Source organism: Poeciliopsis prolifica, unplaced genomic scaffold (genome assembly GCF_027474105.1).
Source record: "Poeciliopsis prolifica strain line A6 unplaced genomic scaffold, Auburn_PproV2 SCAFFOLD038, whole genome shotgun sequence".
NCBI classification, from domain to species: Eukaryota; Metazoa; Chordata; class Actinopteri; order Cyprinodontiformes; family Poeciliidae; genus Poeciliopsis; species Poeciliopsis prolifica.
Window position 1 is genome coordinate 3,087,924 of NW_026562413.1, and position 20,940 is coordinate 3,108,863.

Sequence of the window (20,940 nt, forward strand, 5' to 3'; positions counted from 1 at the left end):
TTAAATCACCTACAAAATACTTTTTTGATACGTTAACTCTTATTTATACATTCTCTTAGTCACGTTCTGTCTTTTGTTCTCTTTTTAAAGATGTTTAAAGTTCATTCCAAAGAAGTTGTGTTTTTGCTGAAATTTTGCAATAATTTACTTTGAGCTATCAGAGATTTCTGCACCTCTACTGTCAGTTTCGGTAAACACTCCTATAAATGTCATCAGTTTATCAACAACCTAAGAAGTTAGAGGAAAGGACATTTTGTAGTTAGTGCAGTGCTTTATTTATGCCAGCATGCCTAATAATTTTAAGCTGGACTGAGCACTTTGCACAATATGTGGAATGAAGTAAAAATAAAATCCAAAATGTGTCTTTTTCACTCATCTGCTGATCACTGATAAACCAAGACTCTGTGACCTGAAATTAGTATATCTATTGCTAGGATATCATTGTATTAGAAAACTTTTTAATCTTGCACTTCATTATCATCACCAAATATAAGGTCTGTTTGACTTTGAACTGTAACCTGAACTTAAAACTTCCTGAGGTCAGTCAGCCAACATGTGCAATTTGGAGGCGTAGCTTCTCTATAGCTAAGAACCTTGTCCAAGTGCAAGCCCTGCACATAGCAATCTTATCACTGCATTTACAGATTTCGTAGAGTGTTTATTTCAGCGGCTTAGTTAGATGCTGTTGATTGCAGTCAGAACAGGGAAGTGATGCAGTTTGCATATCAGCTGCACTGCCAAGAGCAGTATAGGTCTGTTAAGTTATTTAGTGTTGCCAGCCAAAGGCGTAATTAGGTTTTAACTCTGGCATAGAACAACTCCTCAAACTCTCTGATAAAAAATTTGGACACTTTGGTTTGTGTGGGACATATCAGAGACAAGGTACCATTGCTCGCTCCTCCAGTCTTGGAACTCTCACACTCCATCAGTTGAAGTGGGGAGCACTCTGAATTCTTCATGTACCCCAAAAGACCTCTTCCAAGAGCCTAAGAGACCACCAATGTTCTGAATGCTTCAATTTTGTTTTGTTTCAATCAACGTTCCAGGTTTTAATGTCGTGGTGCAATCTTAATTCGGTGTGAAAAGGAGCTTAAATAATGCACTTTGCATGCCATAGCTGGTACTCAGGTTATCTGAGTTTAAATGGGTTAATGTTTTTATGCAGCAGTGCCTAAAATGATTTGGATGGGCTACAAAGAGGTTTCTTTTCTTCTAAAATGAATTGAGATGAAAACACAAAAGAAAAAAAAAACTGAACAAGAGTTATAACATAGCAGCAGAGAAGGGTGGAATGAAATGGGGGGCAAATAAAGGGGGCACAAGTGATATAAAGTGGAAGTGAGGGACAAAGCGCAAGAACGAGGAAATTAAGAAGAAAAAAGGGAGAGGGTAAAGAGGTAATTTTCTAAATGGAAACTGTAGCGCGGTGATTTATTGATGATATGACAGCTGTAATAGGACTATTACACAAGTATAGACACAGAACAGTAGGGAAAGAGGGTAGAAGGGAGGGGTGCTGGTAAAAAAGAGAAGATAGAGGCAAGGATTTTGTGGATAGAGGGCAGATGAGAACAGTGCAGAGAGCGGAGTGTATTTAAGATAATTTCTGAACTTTGTACTGGCCTACAGAAATTGAGAGCTTGGAAGTTCAGATGTTTAAAAACATTACTGGATTATTAGACACCCCGTTCAGTCAAATTGTTTTATATTTACTTAAATAAAGTTCATATTTAAATTCCCCAACATAGCTGTGATTGAAGTAAGATTTTTCACATCATATGTCCATTATATGTTCTCTGTTTTCAGCTGAATGTGGTTCTTCAGTCATAAATAATGAAGGCATCCTCTTGTCTCCAAACTACCCAATGAACTATGATAACAATCATGAGTGCATCTACAGCATCCAGGTAAAGTTGAAAATCTTCCCAGCATTTGGTATATATCCATAGTATTTGGACTAAATTAAACATACCGTAAAAGAGGACCACAGAGATTTCTGCGAATCCTACTTGGCAAATTACAAAATCTTTCTCAAGTGTTGTAGAATGTAATAGCCATTTTTAAGATATGTTGAATGCATGTTGCCTGTGCTACTTCTCGGTTAACCTCATCTGTATTCCATGTTGACTCAAGGTGCAAGCTGGGAAAGGCATCAACATCTCAGCTAGAACATTTCATCTTGCCCAGGGGGATATTCTCAAGGTAAATGCACTCACACACATACATTAAGGACTGTCTGAACCATTATACCTATCTGATATCTGTGTCCATTGCCTAAAGTAAATCATTAAAAATGAAATCAAGTCATGGATTTTTCTTTTTTCTTAATGTATGTTTCATAACAAGAGTATTGCTCTCTTATTTGTACAGATTTACGACGGCAAAGACAACACAGCTCAAGTTCTTGGAGCATTCACTGGCTCATCCATGTTGGGCCTGACTCTGATTTCCACATCAAACCACCTCTGGCTGGAATTTTACAGTGATGCCGAAGACACTGGAGAAGGATTCAAACTTGTTTACTCAAGTGAGTTCAATATAAGTGTTGTTTATCATTTCAATGCATATTTTGGAATACTTCTGTAGAACCTTAAAAATACTTTCATATTCTTTGAAGTCTTTCATATTTTGTCAACCTGCACCTGTCGATTTCAATGTGTTTTATTGTGTTTATGTGATAAACCGACACAATATATTGTGTAATTGGAAAGGAGAATGGAAAACCATGCAGGATTTTCATGTATCACAGTGTGCCTTTTTTCTTCAGCATCTCTGAGTCAATACTTTTAAGAAGCACTTTTGCTGCAATTACATCTCCATGTCTTTGATCTTTGCACATCTACAGACTCTGCAAGTATCTCAAATCAGTCAGAACACATTAAAAGCATCTGTGAACATCTTCCCACCTGTGCTAAGTTGACCAGTCAAACACATGAACATGCTCTCGCATAAACAATTTCACTGTAGATCAGGTTATATGTGCAGGATTGCTCTTCTGGTAGAACGTTAACCTTTACCTGCCACAAATCTCTTGCAGCCTATAACAGGTTTTCATGAAGAATTATTCTGAATTTCCTATAATTCTGCCTCTTAGTCTAGCCATGTCTTTTGATGTTTGCTTCCTTTTTCCTGATAAAAACAAAAGCAACAATAACAAAACAAAAAAAAAAATAAGAAAATTGTGTTGTGAAACATCAAAAACTTAAGATTCAGTAAATTTCAAAAGCACACAGCAGCCCTCTGTTTACTAATTATGGGATTTTCAAAGGCATTTGGTTATATTTTATTTTGAGCACCAGAGTGAAGGTGGCTAAATGAAAATGTGAGCCAAGCTTTCTTTTTTTGTTGAAATACATAATCATGTGTAATTTTCATTACACTTCATGATCGTATGCTAAATTTTGTTGGCTTATCAACAAAATTGTGTGGTTAACTTCCTTGAAATTAACCACACAATTTCAAGGAAGTTTGTGGTTGTAATGTGCCAAAAAGTTCAATGGATATCATTTTCACAAGCCACCGTATTTTCTTAACAAAAGGAAAATATACCTAGATCAGGTTATATGATCTATGTGAAATGCGAACCATAATACAATGATACATGTAGTTTGATCAGAGAGTTTACTCTGTTCTAATAGAGTAAGTAGCAGAAAATTGCTAAATTTCTGATCTCTCATACTGCCCTACTGTCACATTGTGACATTCTAAACATTTATTTGCCTGACAGAGCTTGCTAAACAAGACATAGAAATAACACTCTATAAAACCAAATAATTACCAGAAATTAGTCTCATTTATCACAAAAGCCATTGGAGCCGAGATGCCACTGTGGGATACAGCAGCGTGCTCATTTTTGACAGCAGCCTCTTATTTCCACAATTTCATCTATAAACTCTACATAATAAAGCTGAGTCATCATCCAAAATGTTTTCATAGCGTAGTAGTTATTTGAGGCTGTATTGTCTTTATGCTGATTGAGTAGTATGAAAAAAAAAACACTCATTTGCTGTTCTCATGCTTTTTCCTACATTGTTTTAGTATATCAAACAAAAGGATATTAATCTTAAGAGCTATGCGCCAACATTTTCTTCTTGTGTTTTGACTCTAAGCTTGAATGTGTTTTATGTAAGTCTGAAATGGAGAATGAAAGATGTAATCCAGTACAACTCTGGAGACACACTTCAATAAATAATTCATGGTCCTTTGTTTTCTTTCAAATATTGTAACAAATAAAATTTGAGATGGGCGGCCGTTCACTCCCCAGATGATGACAGATGTGTTTGTGTTGTTAACTTGAAAAAACGGACTGCTTTCCAAATGGCCGTGTTTGAGGATTTAGACATGCACCTGGATTACTCTGCCAAGAGAAAGCTCAAATGCTGGCGCGGCCTGTCTTCTGGGTAATGTCATAGATCAAATCCCTGTTATGGTCTTGTAAGGATATTTATAAATCTATTCAAATCCCACGCTGTAAAACTGTGCACTAACTGCATGTTCTGAATATTACCATGGCAACTGAGCTCAGACAGACTGTGAAAAACAACCTGAAATTGGATAAGGTGTATACATGCTCCAGTATCACTCCTAATAATGGTATGTCTCATGTCTATGTATCGTTTTTTTTTAGGCTTTTCAAATGAATTGGGATGAGATCTTAACAGAGTCTGTGATATCAGGAAGCTTGAAAACAGAATAGTTGAGTGAGCTAAATATTTATAGAACATTGCTGTGCATCTGCATAGAACTGTGTCCGGTTTGCTTGTATTGGTCCTGCATGTCGTATTTATGAGCATTTTGAAAGGTCTACATTGTCAGGATCTGTTTCCTTCCTCATAGGTTTTGAGCTGTCTCATTGCGAGGACCCAGGTGTGCCTCAGTTTGGATTCAAAGTCAACGACCAAGGCCATTTTTCTGGGAGCAGCATCACATACAGATGTGAGCCTGGTTACACTCTGCACGGGGCTTCGACACTAAAGTGTATGACAGGTGAAAGGAGAGCCTGGGATAACCCTCTGCCGTCCTGCATAGGTATGCTCTTGTTACATTATGTATTTCACACACTGAAAGAAAAACAAAGCTACCTCCTATCCTCACATTCAAACCAAGTGATTAGGTGTCCCAATTGTTTTTGGAGTGTGGCGGAAAGTTATCCTACAGTCTGAGATATTTTGAGGGCACTTTACATGCAAAGTATTGCATAATTTTCCTGAAAGTCTTTCAAATCATGTGGATAACTGTCTTCAACAGGAAGGATCAACAAGAAACAAGTTATTTTTGTTATATATTTTGGGAATATTTAAAGAATAATGCAGAAGGGTGCTGTGCTATTTATGAGCATTCTGGGTGGTGCAGGGGCAAAGCACGACCCACGTATTGAGAATTTGCGGCAAGTTCGATACCCGGCCTGGCGACATTTGCCGCATGTCTTCCTCTTCTTTCATTACCCTCTTTCCTGTCGGACGACTTTCAGATAAAGGCACCTGCAGTGCATTAGACATCACAAGAAACTGTTCTAAGATGAGTTTTAGAATTTAAATCAAAATTTTTTTAGCAAGTTTTTTGACTCGCTATCTCTTGTCACAATTTGCCAATACTTTACACAGGTATATTCAGCAAAATGTTGAATGTTGGTAAACGGTGTCATTCCTCAATAAAAATAATAATCATCACTGATTGGAGTCCTGTACTCTGGATTACCCTGTCGAGCAAGTCTGTGTTGCAGAAACAGATAAGCCAAACCTGAGAGGCAACTCATTAACAAGCAAATTTCATGATGGCACAAAGCTGTTCAAACTGCAATTAAAGTAAAAAAGCTGGCCCTCCAGCCTCAGAACTTCATAAAGACTGGAGGAACAAGACACTTTCCGCCTGCCACAAAATGAACCATTGCAAAAGCTGCAAGAGTTCAAACTTTAAGTCTCTTCATTAAAAATCTTGCCGTTTTTCCACCATCAAATGTCCATCATATAAATGCAGACCTTTCCAATCATTAAGTCTTCATCCATCTTAATGCAGACGGAGGTCACAACCCGGAGAAATCAAAACTTTAAAGGATGAATGGAGTAAAAGACTGAAGAAATAGTCTATGCACTTAAACAAACCCTTTTTATGCAGCTAGTTGAGAGGGCTTATAAGGTCAAAATAAACTACAGTATATAGTATGAACAAAAGTAATTTGTAATTAGAAATTACAAATTACTTGTAATCTGAATTGAGCAGAAATTCATTAATATAATTTCTGACATGATATATATTTTGGAGGTGTTTGGTTATGTGTGATACAATATGACATTTTTTTTCTGCTGCAGTTTCTGATTATTATAACAGCTTGACACACTGACCCTTATGGCTAACTACTTCCTTCTACACATCATTTTTCTTTCCTTTTCTTCAGGCATAATCTTTATCAAGATCTATTGATATCCCTGTTAGATACTAAAGGTTTTGGCAATCATCTGATTCATAAGAATTGCATCATAATAGTTTTAATCTATTTTTTTGCTGTATAATAATGTATCAAAGTACCTGCTATTTTATAGAAACAATAAAACACTGGGAGGAAACACCCATTGGAGTATTGACACATATCTAAATAGGCAACTCTATTTCACTGCCGTTTCACACATTCTCCCGGTATGCAAACGGATGAATCATTATCACAGCACAGTCATAAATATTGACTGAAACAAATCAATAATGTTCTTTCACAAGCTTTACAGCCATTTTAGGCGTCCAGAACTTTATGAAATTATATTAATGTGTCACAGTAATGCAACCTGTGTGGGAAAATGAGTTCTCCATTCACTATAACGTTAAGTCAGCTATGTTACAGTGGTAATCTAAAATACACTTGTAATTGTTTTTATTTGCCACAGGGAAAGTACTGTTCAATAGCTGTATGCATTGGTTATTATACCTCTGATGCAAAATGGTGCTGACAAGACATTAATATTACTAATACTACCAATAGTAGCATGCAAACAGTAGCTTACATAGCTATCTGTTGTGATTTTGAGGTCTTGCTGAATACATCCAAGCACAAATATTTTCCTATTATTTTATATGATTATCTGATTTTCTATTCCACATGACTCTTGTGAAAGTTAAATTGAAGTAGCATTTAAAACCACAAAGACTGCAACCAGAGATGGAATTTAGAATCTACAGCTGAAACACGAGTTTTGTTTAAGTCTCAAACAGTTATTATTTCATTTAATCAAGTGAAGTAAGTCACTGTATAAAGTTCAGAACAACATGCATTGAAAGAGCCATCTTCTTAGTGCGTCTGCTGTGAGTGTGTGAGGGGAGAGACCGATAAGCGGACCAGTTATCTGCTTAATTCCTGTCTGGTCTGACCCAGCTAGTTTTATTTATCAGGAGTCAGCTGATATTCTGCATATTCCTGTCCTCTTTAACTTTCACTTTGAAAAGTATTCATACCTTCGATAGGCATCTAGACTCCTCTTGTGAATAATAAACTGTCTACCTCAACACATGCATCTGATGTTAGAATTTTAATTTCATTGTGTCAAAAGACTTGAGTCTTACTTTGAACTTGCACCTCAGAGACTTAGCTTGGACCTGCTCCACTCTGACTTGAGATTTTGCTTGGACTTCGGGCAAAATACTTGACACTTATCTTGAACTTGCCCCTCAAAGATTCAATACTTGATTACAACTTGGCCTTCAAAGACTTGACTTATAATCTAGACTTGGGGCAAAAGACCTGAGACTTGACTTGGAAATTGATCTGAACATCTCTGCTATCTATTTAGTAATTCAGAGTTAGTACGAAGTAAAATACGACATAAAAATCAACCACAGTTAGAACCAAATATTTGCTCTCAACTATAAGATATCTTCTTTCTTTTGGAGACATTCCAAAACAGAGGAGATATTTTTAGAATGAGATATTCAATGTTTTGGGGGGTTTTGTAAATTAAAAGTTGTTGTAAAGTTACAGGTTTCACTGTGCTTTTTTAAGTTTACACAAAAAGTAACTAGAAATCAGAGTGTCATCATAAAACTTCATGTTGGTGTTATGATGTTCACTCACATTACATGCTGCTAAGTGTTTATGAGAATAATAAGCATTTTTATTTGATACTTAAGTAGTGCTTGAAATGCCAAGGAAAAGATCTCTAGTACTACAGTAATAAAACAGTGAACAGTTGGAACAGAATTTGAACAGATTGAAAATATGCTACTACACCCAAATAAATGCAAAGCTCATTCAAAGAGACTAACAAACTGGTTTCAACAGGCATATCAGTCAGCTCAATGTTTTCAAGATGTTCCTTCCTTCATATTTTGCCTTTCAACTTTTTTGATTTGAAATTCAGCTTAATAAGTCTCTCCTTTTCGTTATTAATAATGAAAGACTCATAAAACCACTGGCTAAAATTTCCTGACTTTATACTTTAGGACTGACACACTGTGACCCCGTCTAACCGCTGGTCTTAATATTATATTTCTTATTATTACTCAAAACTTTTCTTTCTTTACACCCCTTGGTTCCATCTTTCCCTCTCCTTCTTTTGCATCATCTCACTGTGTCCTCTCTCCATCCTAATGTAGTATATTGCTCCTATTACCCAAGATAATATATTCCAGTGATGAAGAGCCTGAGGGAGTAGGAACTTTCAGAGGGAGGAAAAGTAAGAGAGAGGATGAAGATTTTGAAAGTATATAACTGGAAGAGACAAAATATAAAAAGAGGAATTATTTTAGTTATATAATGTGAGGTGATTTCTTCCGGGAGGAGTGCAAGATCAGCACTCTGTTCTTTCTTCTCGCTTCCCCTCGTCATGTTCTCTTTGGAAGAAAGAGTGAGAAAGACAGCGAGATTCAGAAGCGGGGTGTTGGTTTCTTTTTTTAATCACTTTTGCTCTTTGATGATCACTAAGCGGCCCCTGAGGTCCACCTAGTGGTTGTGATTGCATTGATAAACAAATACCACAGACAGATAAATAAATGGTTGACTTGTCATACTTAATCAACACATTTAAATTTTGTTTTACTATTTTAACATTTGTAGGGCTTCGGTAGAGGGTGTAATGCTATTTCTATGAATATCCTAGTGTTATAAAAATATTTATTTTTTATACTAACTTCAATGAAATATCTCATGTGTGTTTGTCTAAACTGCAGCTGAGTGTGGTGGTCGCTTTAAGGGTGAATCTTCAGGGAGGATTCTTTCACCTGGTTACCCTTTTCCATATGACAACAACCTTCGGTGCACTTGGACCATTGAGGTGGATTCTGGTAATATTGTGAGGTAATGCGGGATTCTCTGTGACTATGTTGGTAATCTCTACATGGCTGAGTGTACCTACTGGTCAGCATTTGTGGTTAAAACCTTGTTGAGATGCATTATTCATGTCTTTTAAATAAACACATTTTATTTTTGGGTTGTTTTTTTTTTTGCTAGTGATTCAATGATTATAAATGATGTGGTCAATTTCCCAACACTGATTTTGAAAAACTCTTACATGGAGATGCTGATTTTAGCTGATTTCTGTATCAAAACTATAAATAACTAAAAAATACTAATTTTCTTTCACAGACTAAGCATCAGCCCATCAGTGCAGAGTTCATAAGCCTTTAAGTTAACTTTGAGATTTCCTAGAGATTGCTAACATTTTCAAGTCCAGCATAATTCTTGACTGACAGCAGAGGACTATTCAAAAGGATAAAAAAAGAACAGCTTCTTGTTATCTTTTCACATTCATATCCCTATTATGGCGGCCTGAATGAACAGGCAACAAAGCTTCATAGAACATATCAGATTTTGGATTCCCAACTGGACGATAACTTATCAGGTTTGGTCAAGTGTAAAATCGTGACCAGTTTCTCTGCATCTCTAGTTTGCTTTATTTCCTTTTCCAAATTATTTCACATGGTTGTTCCCATTTAAAGAGTTGGCCATCTGAAACAAAAGCTTTGATTTATAAAATAAATGTTTTTAAATTTTACAAAACTTTCACAGACCTTTTGTCAATATGCATAAGAACAGCAAAGATTTAAAACTGATTAACTAACACTGAGTATATAAAAAGTTCATATTGAAATATCTAATCTTGATGATTTTTCTTCCTTTTAAATAACAGCCTTCAGTTCTTGGCCTTTGACACAGAAGCCAGTCACGACATGCTGAAAGTTTGGGACGGCCCACCTGAGAATGAAATGTCTTTGGCAGAGCTGAGTGGATCTTTGCTTCCCGAGGGAATCCATTCCACTCTGAACACAGTCACTGTCCAGTTTGAGACTGACTTTTACATCAGCAAGTCAGGTTTTGCCATTGAATTTTCCAGTAAGTAAGACAATTTAGAAATGACCAGTAATAAAAGAAAACATAACGATCTATCCATTTTGATTCTAAAGCTCGTGTTTTTATTATACTGATCTGAGTCATATTTTTGTTGAGTTGGCCTTATTATTTTTTATTAAAACTAATAATGAAGAATATATAATGTACTTCATGAAGATCAACTTGTTATTGAAAGACGAAATGTTTTATATTTCTAGTACTGTATTGAAATTAGTCTCATTAATTTCAACCAAATTAAATGGAAGTTTTTAGAATTTCTAAAGAAACTTCTATATCAATTTTAGGAAATATATTTTTTTTAATTACATTCTTAAGTACTGACCCCAAAGGATGAATTTTGATTTTAAATTTATAGCCTAAGTTTCTCCGGTAAAGATAGAATCAGGACGTATTTTTCTGTCCTGATTTAATTTTATTAGTAGTAATTAAATAACGGACAGTATAATTGGGTTTTAACCCTTTTTTTTTCCAGGGCCAATTTGCAAAAGAAATTATACTTGCCATACAATATTTGTTTTATTACTCAAAACTGAAATTTGCACTGTCACTTTTAATCTGGCAAATGTGTCTCATTGGAATCCATAGTCAAATTTTCTGAATGTCACTCTGTAAGTGGGGCGAGGGAAATGATACTGTCACATTTCCAGAACTGTTACCTAATACTCAGTTGCATAGCAGTTTATCATTATTTTCATGTTAAGATTTTGGGTGGGAGGATTTTAGCTGGGCATGAACTTTTCAGGCTATTTTAATCCATTCAGAAAAACATTTTTGAGCATTATTTAAAACATCAGATGTCGTGTAACAGAATTGTGAAATTAATTGACATTTAAGGTTCAGTACTAGGCATTTGTCCAATATTGCACACATAGTTTGACCCTGATTTTTGTAATTGCTCTCTTTTTTCTTCTTCTTCCATTTCCCACTTTGTCCCTGTCTCTCTTCTCTCCAGGCTCCGTAGCAACAGCCTGCAGGGACCCAGGTGTACCGATGAACGGCACGCGCAGCGGAGACGGCCGTGAGCCGGGGGATTCGGTGTCCTTTCAGTGCGACCCTGGATATGAGCTCCAGGGAGACGACAAAATAACCTGCATACAAGTGGATAACAGATACTACTGGCAGCCCAGCCCGCCTGTCTGCATAGGTGAAAAGTTTAGCTGCAGTATATTCTGCTGGGACGTGAAACAGATGTACTGCATTCACACAGCTGGAGTTGTTCAGTTTCAGAAAATGACTCAAGGACACATCTGCCAGTGACTATGAAACCTGTATCTATATTTAGACACAGAGATTTGTATATGCATCTCAATTATATATAGTATGTGTGTGTTGCTGTACTTCTAATAAGTTATATTTTACATTGTGTTCTTATTGCAGCACCATGTGGGGGGAATCTGACTGGCTCCAATGGGTTCATACTATCTCCTAACTATCCACATCCCTACCCACACTCAAAGGACTGTGACTGGCTCATTGCTGTCAACTCAGACTATGTCTTGTCGCTGGCCTTCATCAGGTGACCTAAAAACTGAATATCCAACATTGGATATTGTCATATACGGCTTTTCAAAACTTCTCAATCCAAAGTAATGATCTAATCCAAAAGCGCTCATTCCAACATTTTCCAATCCAGAATGATTTTTCTTATCATTTAGTGTTGGTCATGGCTATGTATTTGTGTAAGCTATAAATTAACTATAAATGTATTTACGTTATAGTCAGTTGCTAAATATTTTCTACATTGAAATCAAAGGGTGGAGTGCACATTAGACTTGGAACTTTTTGTGTATTTCTAAGAAAAATAAATTCCTACTTTTCTGATGCTTTGGGGAAAAAAAACTACATCCAAGAACAAGGTTACTTAACAAGCTTGTTTTCCATTGCCACATGTTACACTGTATGTTTATGTAGGTGACTAAAAGAAGCAAACAGCTCAAAAAAGTGGCTGGTTTACTATTTTAGTAAAATGTGATATTTAGTGACATTTTAAAATAGATTTGAACTACTTTTAATTCATTAGCACAATTGACACACTTGTTAAAGCAAACAAAAATATTAGCAATTCTGTATTTTTATTTTTTATAGTAAATATTTCACAACTTTTGTGAGTTACTTATATTTCCAAACTTACACACTCCATTGCTGACAGAAGTTAAGGAAAGAATGATATGAATAAACTTTCTGTAAAAAAAAAGATTGTGTTACTGAAAGAGCTCACAAACCTAAATTTAATTTTAGCCATCAATCCAACATGCAGGTGGAAGACATATGGTTAAATACTTTTCACTTTGTAATACAAAAATCAGATTTAGTGTTGACAAAGTTTTTGGTCAGCAGATTAAAACCTTAATTTTATTTATTAAGCATTGGCTAATTTATGTATTATAATCTGATTAATTGTGTAGAGAGTTTTACTTGTTTTCCCATCAGAAAGAAATCTCTGAAATATGTAATTATTACATTGGTTTTCTACTATTTAAAATCAACTTTTATCGTTTCACAAACTTTTTTAAATCGACAACAGCAGTTTAATTTTAAACTAACATTTAAACTTCTGTCTTATGAGTTCTTACCTACTTTATTTTTTCTTTGTCCCCCTTTAGTTTTAACATTGAGCCAAACTACGACTTCCTGTACATCTACGACGGTCCGGACAGCAACAGTCCTCTTATCGGGAGCTTCCAGGACAGCAAACTTCCAGAACGCATAGAGAGCAGCTCCAATACCATGCTTCTAGCCTTCCGCAGTGATGGCTCTGTTTCATATACTGGCTTTCACCTGGAGTACAAAGGTAAAATTAGACGTTTTGTGTCTAGAGGTCTGTACAAACAGATCAAAGAAGTTCAGATCACCATAACTTCATCAATATTCAGTTGCCCAAAACAAAGCCAAAATTTCCAAGACATAAATATTAGTCTTTTGTGTGCTACCATTGTTAAAACAACGAAACTATAACCTAGTGTTGCAGCCTCAAAACTTGCTTTTCCATATAACTTTACTATTTCTTGCTCAAAGGGAAAACCAAAGACTGTTTCCCTTCTGCCTGCTAGTGTATCTCTTGTATGGGTCCCTAAAGACAGTGCACTTCTTTCTTCCGGGCCACTGATGACTCTCCGGTGCTGTCCTTTGTGTACTGGATAAGTTGAGCTTGCAAAGGACCAATCAAACAGATGGTGGGGCTGCTCTCCTCTGACAAGAGATTTGTTGCATCTTTCATTGGTTTTAGGGCCTTGATGATCTCCTCCTGCATTTGAGATGTCTGCTTCTCTGAGAGTACAGATGTTAAGATTCTGCCTCCCTTCACCTGAGGAGACAGTACGAGACGGCACAGACTGCAGGCTGTTGCTCTGAAAAAACCTGTCAACCATCTCACAGGCGCTGTTCCACCTGGTGCTTACATCTGTTTTCAGCTCATGTCTCGACAGACCAACTAGCTTCTGCTTCTCTTCAAGCTGGTTTTTTACACTTGTGCCCTGGTAATGCGTCTTGTCCTCCCTTGTTGCCCTTTCACAGCGGGCAACTAAAATGCTTGACCATGAAGAAAGGTTGTGTGTGTGGGCACAGGGGGGAATTATCTCATTTTGGCGAAAGCAAACATGTTGGATGCCACAGGAATAACCAGCATGGGAGATCACTTTTTGAGCAGTTTAGCCATTTAGCACTTTTAAGACACAAACCGTCTATGATCCGTAATACAGTGTTAAAATTTGGTGGAACATAAAGTGGGAGTAGATGTTGAAACATCATCAGTGAGGTTTCAAACTAATCTTTTTGGACTCAGCACAAATTTTTCTTGGCTTATATGGGGTTGTCATATAACCTTGTAAAAAATACTATTAAACAAGAACATGTAAAAGAAAATTCTATTAAAAGAAAAAAAGACAACTAAATCTATTCCTGGAAAAAAGATTTTAAAAAAAGTTTTAATTTTAATTTATTTTTACAGCTGTGACAATGATGTTTCCACCATCAAAACCTATTATAAGAAATAAGGAAATTTGTTTGGTCATTTTTTTCTTTCTAGTTGCAGCACCTCTTTTTAAAGTTTTACATCCTGAACTGGATGTAAAATTTGATGTAAAGTCTGAACTGACTCTATACTCCTACAGAGTGTTAAGCAACTTTTTCCAAGTACTCAACTTTATGTCATTGTGCTGCAATTATACAATTACTTAAGCTCATGTTATACTACCTAAGTTATTTTTCTGTATTAAAAAATATTCACCTACCTTGAAATAACTCCCAACTCCCCCATCCCAGTATGCATGCAGTATAAAAACAGCAGACCATCTAGAAAAGATCTTCTAAAAACTGCTTCTTGGGGCGACATTAAATAGCATAGTGTTCTTGCAATTGAATGGTTTTAGATTTGATTTCAGCTTTCTCCTCTCATGTCAATGTGCCCCTGAAAAAGACACTTAACCTCAAGTTGCCTATAAATGTTTGAGAGGGCAAACGGGTGAATGTGGCTCTAATTTAAAGCACTTTCAGCTGTCAAAATGACTGGAAAAATGCTATCTAATGTAAGACCATTCCTCCTTGTATTATTTTATTGAATGCAAGATTAAAACACATTAAGTAGGGATTCTACTCAAAAACCTACCAAAAAAGCACATTGAACTTTTATAGTGATATTGTACAAATTGTCTAATATAAAACAGAGATCTACAGAAATTGAAGACTAGACAATCATGAAGTTTTGACACGAGAAATAAGTTTATGCATTCTCCTACACTTTTGGTGAAAAATAATCAAAGGGGCTTTAAATATATTCTTTTATTGAATTTTCAAAATCCCTATTCTAAAAAAGTCAAACTTTTAAATTTACTGCATTCAACTAGCATCAGAACTCTTATATGTTTTTAATAAACATAAGGCCATGTTTTCTCGCCACTCTTCAAAATAGGAGAATGTCTTTCAATTAAGACTGATGTGTTCTCATTTCAAATATTACACATAAAGTCACCCACGTCTAAACGAAGACCATTGCAGCACATTAAAACACCTGAGACTGTGAATAATGAGGACCGAGTTCGTCCACAGAGAACAGTGAACAAAATACAAAGGGAGAGAAAAATCTAATCTTTCTTTATATCTTTATTTTTCATGAGACTGTTACTGCAAAAATTAATTAACTTATTTTAAAGGCATTTTATATAGTGTTGCATTAGCTTGCTTCAAACTCCAGTACAGCTCCTAGACTCAAACAAGCCAGAATGGACAAACTTCTTTCTTTCAAGATGACAAGACATTGAGCAACAAACAACAAGCACTCTGCAGGGCTCCAATTTACCATGATACTGTCCACCAAAGGCAATGCATTAAGCCTGACTGTGGCTGATTCCAAACAATAATTGGCCTTCTGAGCTCTAAATTTTCAAATATTGTAAATTGTTAACAAAAGGAGAGATACAAGAGAGTGACAAAAATACCCAAACCAGTGATTATTTGAAAAGAATAACAAAATTTAAATTTGGATTCAATTTCTTATCATTATGGTTGCATAATTTTATTAAACACAAACTTTATTATTTACCAAGCACTTCATGCTGGTGATAATTACATTTTGTACCACAATCAAACTTTTTTTTTTTTTAACATCTCATGTCTCCAATTATTTGGAGAGAAAAATATTAATGTACTCTGCCCATAATGATTGTGTTAGGGGACTTGAATCTTGTTGAATCTGCTTTTCATAAACAACTTGGCAAGGGAAATCATTCTTTGAGGTTTACAGAATTTTCCCTAACTCTCCTTATGGCAGGATTGGTGGTAAATGTGTGAAATACTCAATTTTCACATTCTAGCTGCTTTCACAGCACCTATGCTGTATGCATGCACCATTATGCGGCAAACTTGCTCTTATTGATTACACAATGTATCACAGTGTTTTCAAAATGAAAAGAAAGATTGCCCTCATGATGGAGTCCCTGTTGATTTGTTGGGGGCTGAAGCAGTCTGTCAGGAGGTGTCACTTTGATACACTTGCACAAAAGAATAAATATTGGCTCTTTGTGGACTCAGGAATTAAGTGTGAAGTTGATGTGGGTGGCCGCTAGTCTTTTGGAGGGAGGGCCGCTGCCATCATTTGCAAGGTTCACATAGCATGCAAAGAGCTGAGGGATAAAGTTATCGTTCTTATTCCATCTTCACACTGGCTGCTAAGGCAAACAGACTGATGGAAAGTCTAGCACTGCGAATGCCTCTTTTCATTATTGCAATGGACGTGGTTAATATTAATTTGCCTTGTAACCAATGTGTGCCTGTCACTTTTCTTTGTATTTCCCCTTTCCCAATGAGAAACACATTTGTTTTATTTTTCTTTGTTTTTCCTCTCTCTCCCTCTGTCTCTTTCCATTTCAGCCAAACTGAGGGAATCCTGTTTTGACCCAGGGGTGGTTCTGAACGGAACCAGGTTGGGATCTGATTACAAGCTGGGCTCAACAGTCACCTTTTACTGTGAAGCAGGATATGTTCTGCAGGTACAAACAAAAAAAACAAACAAAACAATATATATATATATATATATATATATATATATATATATTATATATATATATATATATATATATATATATATATATATATATATATATATATATATATATATTTACATACCTGTACGGTTGCCGACAGGTATGTAACAGACAAAAAGTGCTGGAATCACAGAAAATGAAATCACAAACTTACATTCAACAAAGCAAATGCAAACAAAAAATGCTGCAACCACAAATAAAATGTTGCAACCACAGGAAATAGGAGCACGAGGGAAAACGCCGCAATTAGAAAAACCAACAGTAAATATGAAATGCTGCAAACTCGCTCCACAAATTGGGAGTATTCTGGACTACAAGGGTTTGCCTTGAACTCAGAGAAAATGCTGATAATCCAATCTGGTGAAAAGTTAAATATACAAAGTCCATGCATATTAGATTGCATGCATCCTATTTAGCTTTAGCTGCTAGGTAGCTAGCAGCTTCAGGAGGGTTATAATTGTTCATATGTCTTTGTGCATGGGGAGGGAAACATGCAAGTCTAACTTGCAGAAAAAATAATCTACATTTAAGAATTGATCCTCTTTTCTGTTTCATATATTAATGGTATTACTTAATTGGCCTGTCCTTGAGTCTGATGTACTACACAAAATCCCAGAGTTTTAAAAACATGGGAACTAAAGACATATTTAATCGTAATTTGGTTTTACTAATTCTAAATTTTGATAAACTCCACCAAAAGCTATGTTATTAACCTGAAGGAAATTAAAGAAAATGCAACTGTTTAAAAACATTATTGGCTCTTTGGGGGTTTTTTGTTAGTTTTGTGTCAGCCAGATCTGTAGGTCTGCATAAAAAACACAAAGTTGTGCTGTGCAATTATAGTAACAGTAATTTCTTCTCCTTTCATCACTTTTTTCTTTCTTTTCTATTGACATGATCTTCCCACACTTGAGCAAATATATTATTGGACAACAGAATGTAAATGTATAGTACTTAAAATATTATAGCCCACTGAATAAACTTAGCGCAGAAAAGAAGTAAGGATATCCTTGCCTGTATTTTTTTTTTAAAATGTTGTAACAATGTTTTGTGGCAATGAATCTCATGTTGCAGGAAAGTGTGTGTGTGTGTATTTTTTTTACTAACCGTTTTAAGGAAAATGCATTTCTGGGTTAAACATCAGAGTCAAATATCTAAGTTGTGCCCAACAAAGACAAATCATTTGTACCAAAAAGCTTGTTTTGCTGCTGACTCTTATTCTATGTTACTTGAAGTCTGAAAAAGCAGGGGATTTTTGCCAATTAACAATTTATTCACAGAAGGGGGATCAGGAACATCTGCAAAAATTGTGCACAACCATAACAGCTTGGGACTTTCAGTTCCATGCCATTTCATCATTCAGCATTTTCTACAAGCCTGACTTTGTTTTATTTTTGTCACTATACTGCAAACGTCACTCACAGGCTGATCTCAGTATTATTTGATGAGGTTGAGCTCAGGGCACACTCAAGCCTCTCTTTACTCTGTGCATATCATTCCCAAAATGAGTGATATGGAATTGCCACTGGTTGCAGAATCTCATGTCGCTGTCTTTATTAAGAATGCCTTCAATGATAACACACCTTCAATGAAAACATGCCCCGTTCTTTTTTCCAGTGAGAGAGATGACACCCCAGACTATCACACTGCCTCCACCGAACGTTGTCTAACATTGGCAGAGAGATTTTGTGTGCACAAACCACAGACTGAATTCTGTTGCTCAGCCCAAACATGGTTAGATTGGAATATTTAAACTGATTAACTTTATATTATTCTGCTTTGTTTTGTTTTAGGGGTATTCGACTCTAACCTGCAGTATAGGAGATGATGGCAGGCCTGGATGGAACAGAGCTTTGCCTAGCTGTCAAGGTGATATAATCTTTGCACCATTCTCATTCTTAAATTCAATTTAAATTATTCTGTGCATGGATTGTTAGAACTTGCTGCTTTCTGTTGTGTGACTTAACAATCCTGCAACCTCCAGCTCCCTGTGGAAGTCGCTCTACAGGGTCAGAAGGGACTGTCTTATCGCCAAACTTTCCCAGAAACTACACTTCTGGACAGACCTGTGTGTATTCCATATCCGTGCCGAGAGAGTTTGGTAAGTTTACCCACTCTCGCAGCACACAAGAGTTTAGACAGGGAATTTGCATTAAATAGTTTTATGTCAAACTAATATTCTAGAATACTTTGAATAATCACATGCTTGTATGCGCAACTTGAACAGGGTATATATAGTTCATAATGCTGAAATGGTGAGCAGGAAATCTGCTTGACAAGAATCCCTATATTGAATTATACTCGGTGAAACAAACTGACATTAAAACATGTCTGATTTTTAATGAGGCTGCTTAAGGAACCCCTGAAGGATGCCTGTTGGGGTTTTTCAAGCATGCCGAGAAACCACCAGTGATTTTTTTTCCACACGCTGAAAGGGCACTTGGTGGCCGTTCATTTGATGCCAGGTCGGGGTTTCATAATTGAAATGACATTTAAGGATGATACTGTTTTTATCTTGTCACATTTGATTGGTGGTGCTTGACTCAGACTTCAACGACACATTAGGAGAGAGATAAATATTGCAGGGGGTCCTTCACATTAAATGGGCCTGTGCTCTTAAGTGTGGTTATTAGAGGTAAGGAGCAGTTGCACCTCCAAGAGCAGGGCTTAGTGGACACCCATATAGCTTTATTGCCCTCCAAAGAGTCATATGTGCACAACATTTTGTATACAAATTAATGAGAGGTGATGACGAGCCTTTGTGAGCTTCAACAAATGTATGTGTGAATTTGTGTTTTGTAATGTGGCAATTATCAAAGTCCATCATTCACACCCAGCCCTTCCTAAATCTGATGAGAACATAATTAAAATTTCTTCAATTGTACTATGACTTCTGGTTTGTAAGCAAATTTAATGCTGGCCTCCATCTGGACATAGATTTGAACACATAACCCATTTAATCCCAAATTTATTCCTGCAAAATAAATTAATTTATTTCAATCCTTGGATGTCCCTAACACATGATATTTATAAATTATTACATTTTATGTTGGTTATGTTAGTGAATATGTAGATTTTATACTCTGCAACAATTGTCCCCAGTGTGAAACTCCATAGTCTGAATGACAGAAATATGGCTTATTTACACAAAGAAAAAAATTATATAAATCATGTACTGAGTGATCTTTACCTCATTTGGTCATTTCATCAATGAGGCAAAGTCAGGTGAAAATGTTAGTATGAACAAATCTGCATCTGAGAGGAAATTCTCCCTGGTCCATCAGACCAAAAACTACACCTTGGCTCTGTCCTAAAGTAGTTTCAGACGTGGCATCATCTCAGTGCATTGGCCACATTTTGCGGAAAGGATCGCCTTTTGGGTAGGTTGACATAGGGGAGGGTTTAGGCATGACAGTAATGTAGAAAATATAATTTTGAGGTCCCTTCAGGCCTAGAAGATCTACAATATCTGATAGTTTTAAGCTGTGTGGGAACAGCAAGGCATATAGAATAAACAGCAAAGATAAGGACACATAGCATAGTGCTGTCTATGTACTATGCTAGCGGCAACAATTGTTGCCGTGCTTACATTCACTCTTTATATAATCAAAAGATGAATGAAGGGATATGATTTTCTTTATATGTTAGAAGAAGACACTTGAAAGAACATATGTTCAAAATATTTTATTTATATTTGTTTATTTAAATATTTTACTGACTTCCTCATGTATAGGTTTGTGACTGACATTTACCTCCAGTGTTATGGGCAGGAAGTAAAGATGTCTGGTCATGTAACCTTTCACAGTAGACACATGAAATTGATACGGCTTATAGCAGACACATTATTATTTTATTTTAAAACTTCAATTAGCTGCCAAAAGTCAAAACAATTGTTCTAGAGCTTCCAGAAGTTAGAAAAAAATGTCTGACAACAATTGTTGCCGGTGGGATTAAATGGGTTGATGAAAGAAACCAGGAAATGCTGTTGAAAAATTTAACAATAGGTTGCTGATTATTTAAACTGATTGTTTCTTACTGGTGTAACACACTTATGTGCATCGAACAGATAAAGTG

At 36.0% G+C, this 20,940-nt stretch overlaps 1 protein-coding gene across 1 annotated transcript in view; it reads left to right on the top strand.

Moving 5' to 3' along the window:
- The window catches only part of csmd3b (CUB and Sushi multiple domains 3b), a 356,525-nt gene that overhangs the window by 269,547 nt on the left and 66,038 nt on the right, over window positions 1-20,940 (top strand). Inside the window, exons 22-33 of the mRNA XM_055053697.1 lie at window positions 1,807-1,907; window positions 2,134-2,202; window positions 2,371-2,527; window positions 4,837-5,028; window positions 9,151-9,277; window positions 10,110-10,312; window positions 11,283-11,474; window positions 11,708-11,846; window positions 12,934-13,121; window positions 16,694-16,812; window positions 18,660-18,735; window positions 18,851-18,967. Of these exons, the coding sequence (XP_054909672.1) occupies window positions 1,807-1,907; window positions 2,134-2,202; window positions 2,371-2,527; window positions 4,837-5,028; window positions 9,151-9,277; window positions 10,110-10,312; window positions 11,283-11,474; window positions 11,708-11,846; window positions 12,934-13,121; window positions 16,694-16,812; window positions 18,660-18,735; window positions 18,851-18,967 (1,680 nt within the window). The remainder of the gene's footprint in view (window positions 1-1,806; window positions 1,908-2,133; window positions 2,203-2,370; window positions 2,528-4,836; window positions 5,029-9,150; window positions 9,278-10,109; window positions 10,313-11,282; window positions 11,475-11,707; window positions 11,847-12,933; window positions 13,122-16,693; window positions 16,813-18,659; window positions 18,736-18,850; window positions 18,968-20,940) is intronic.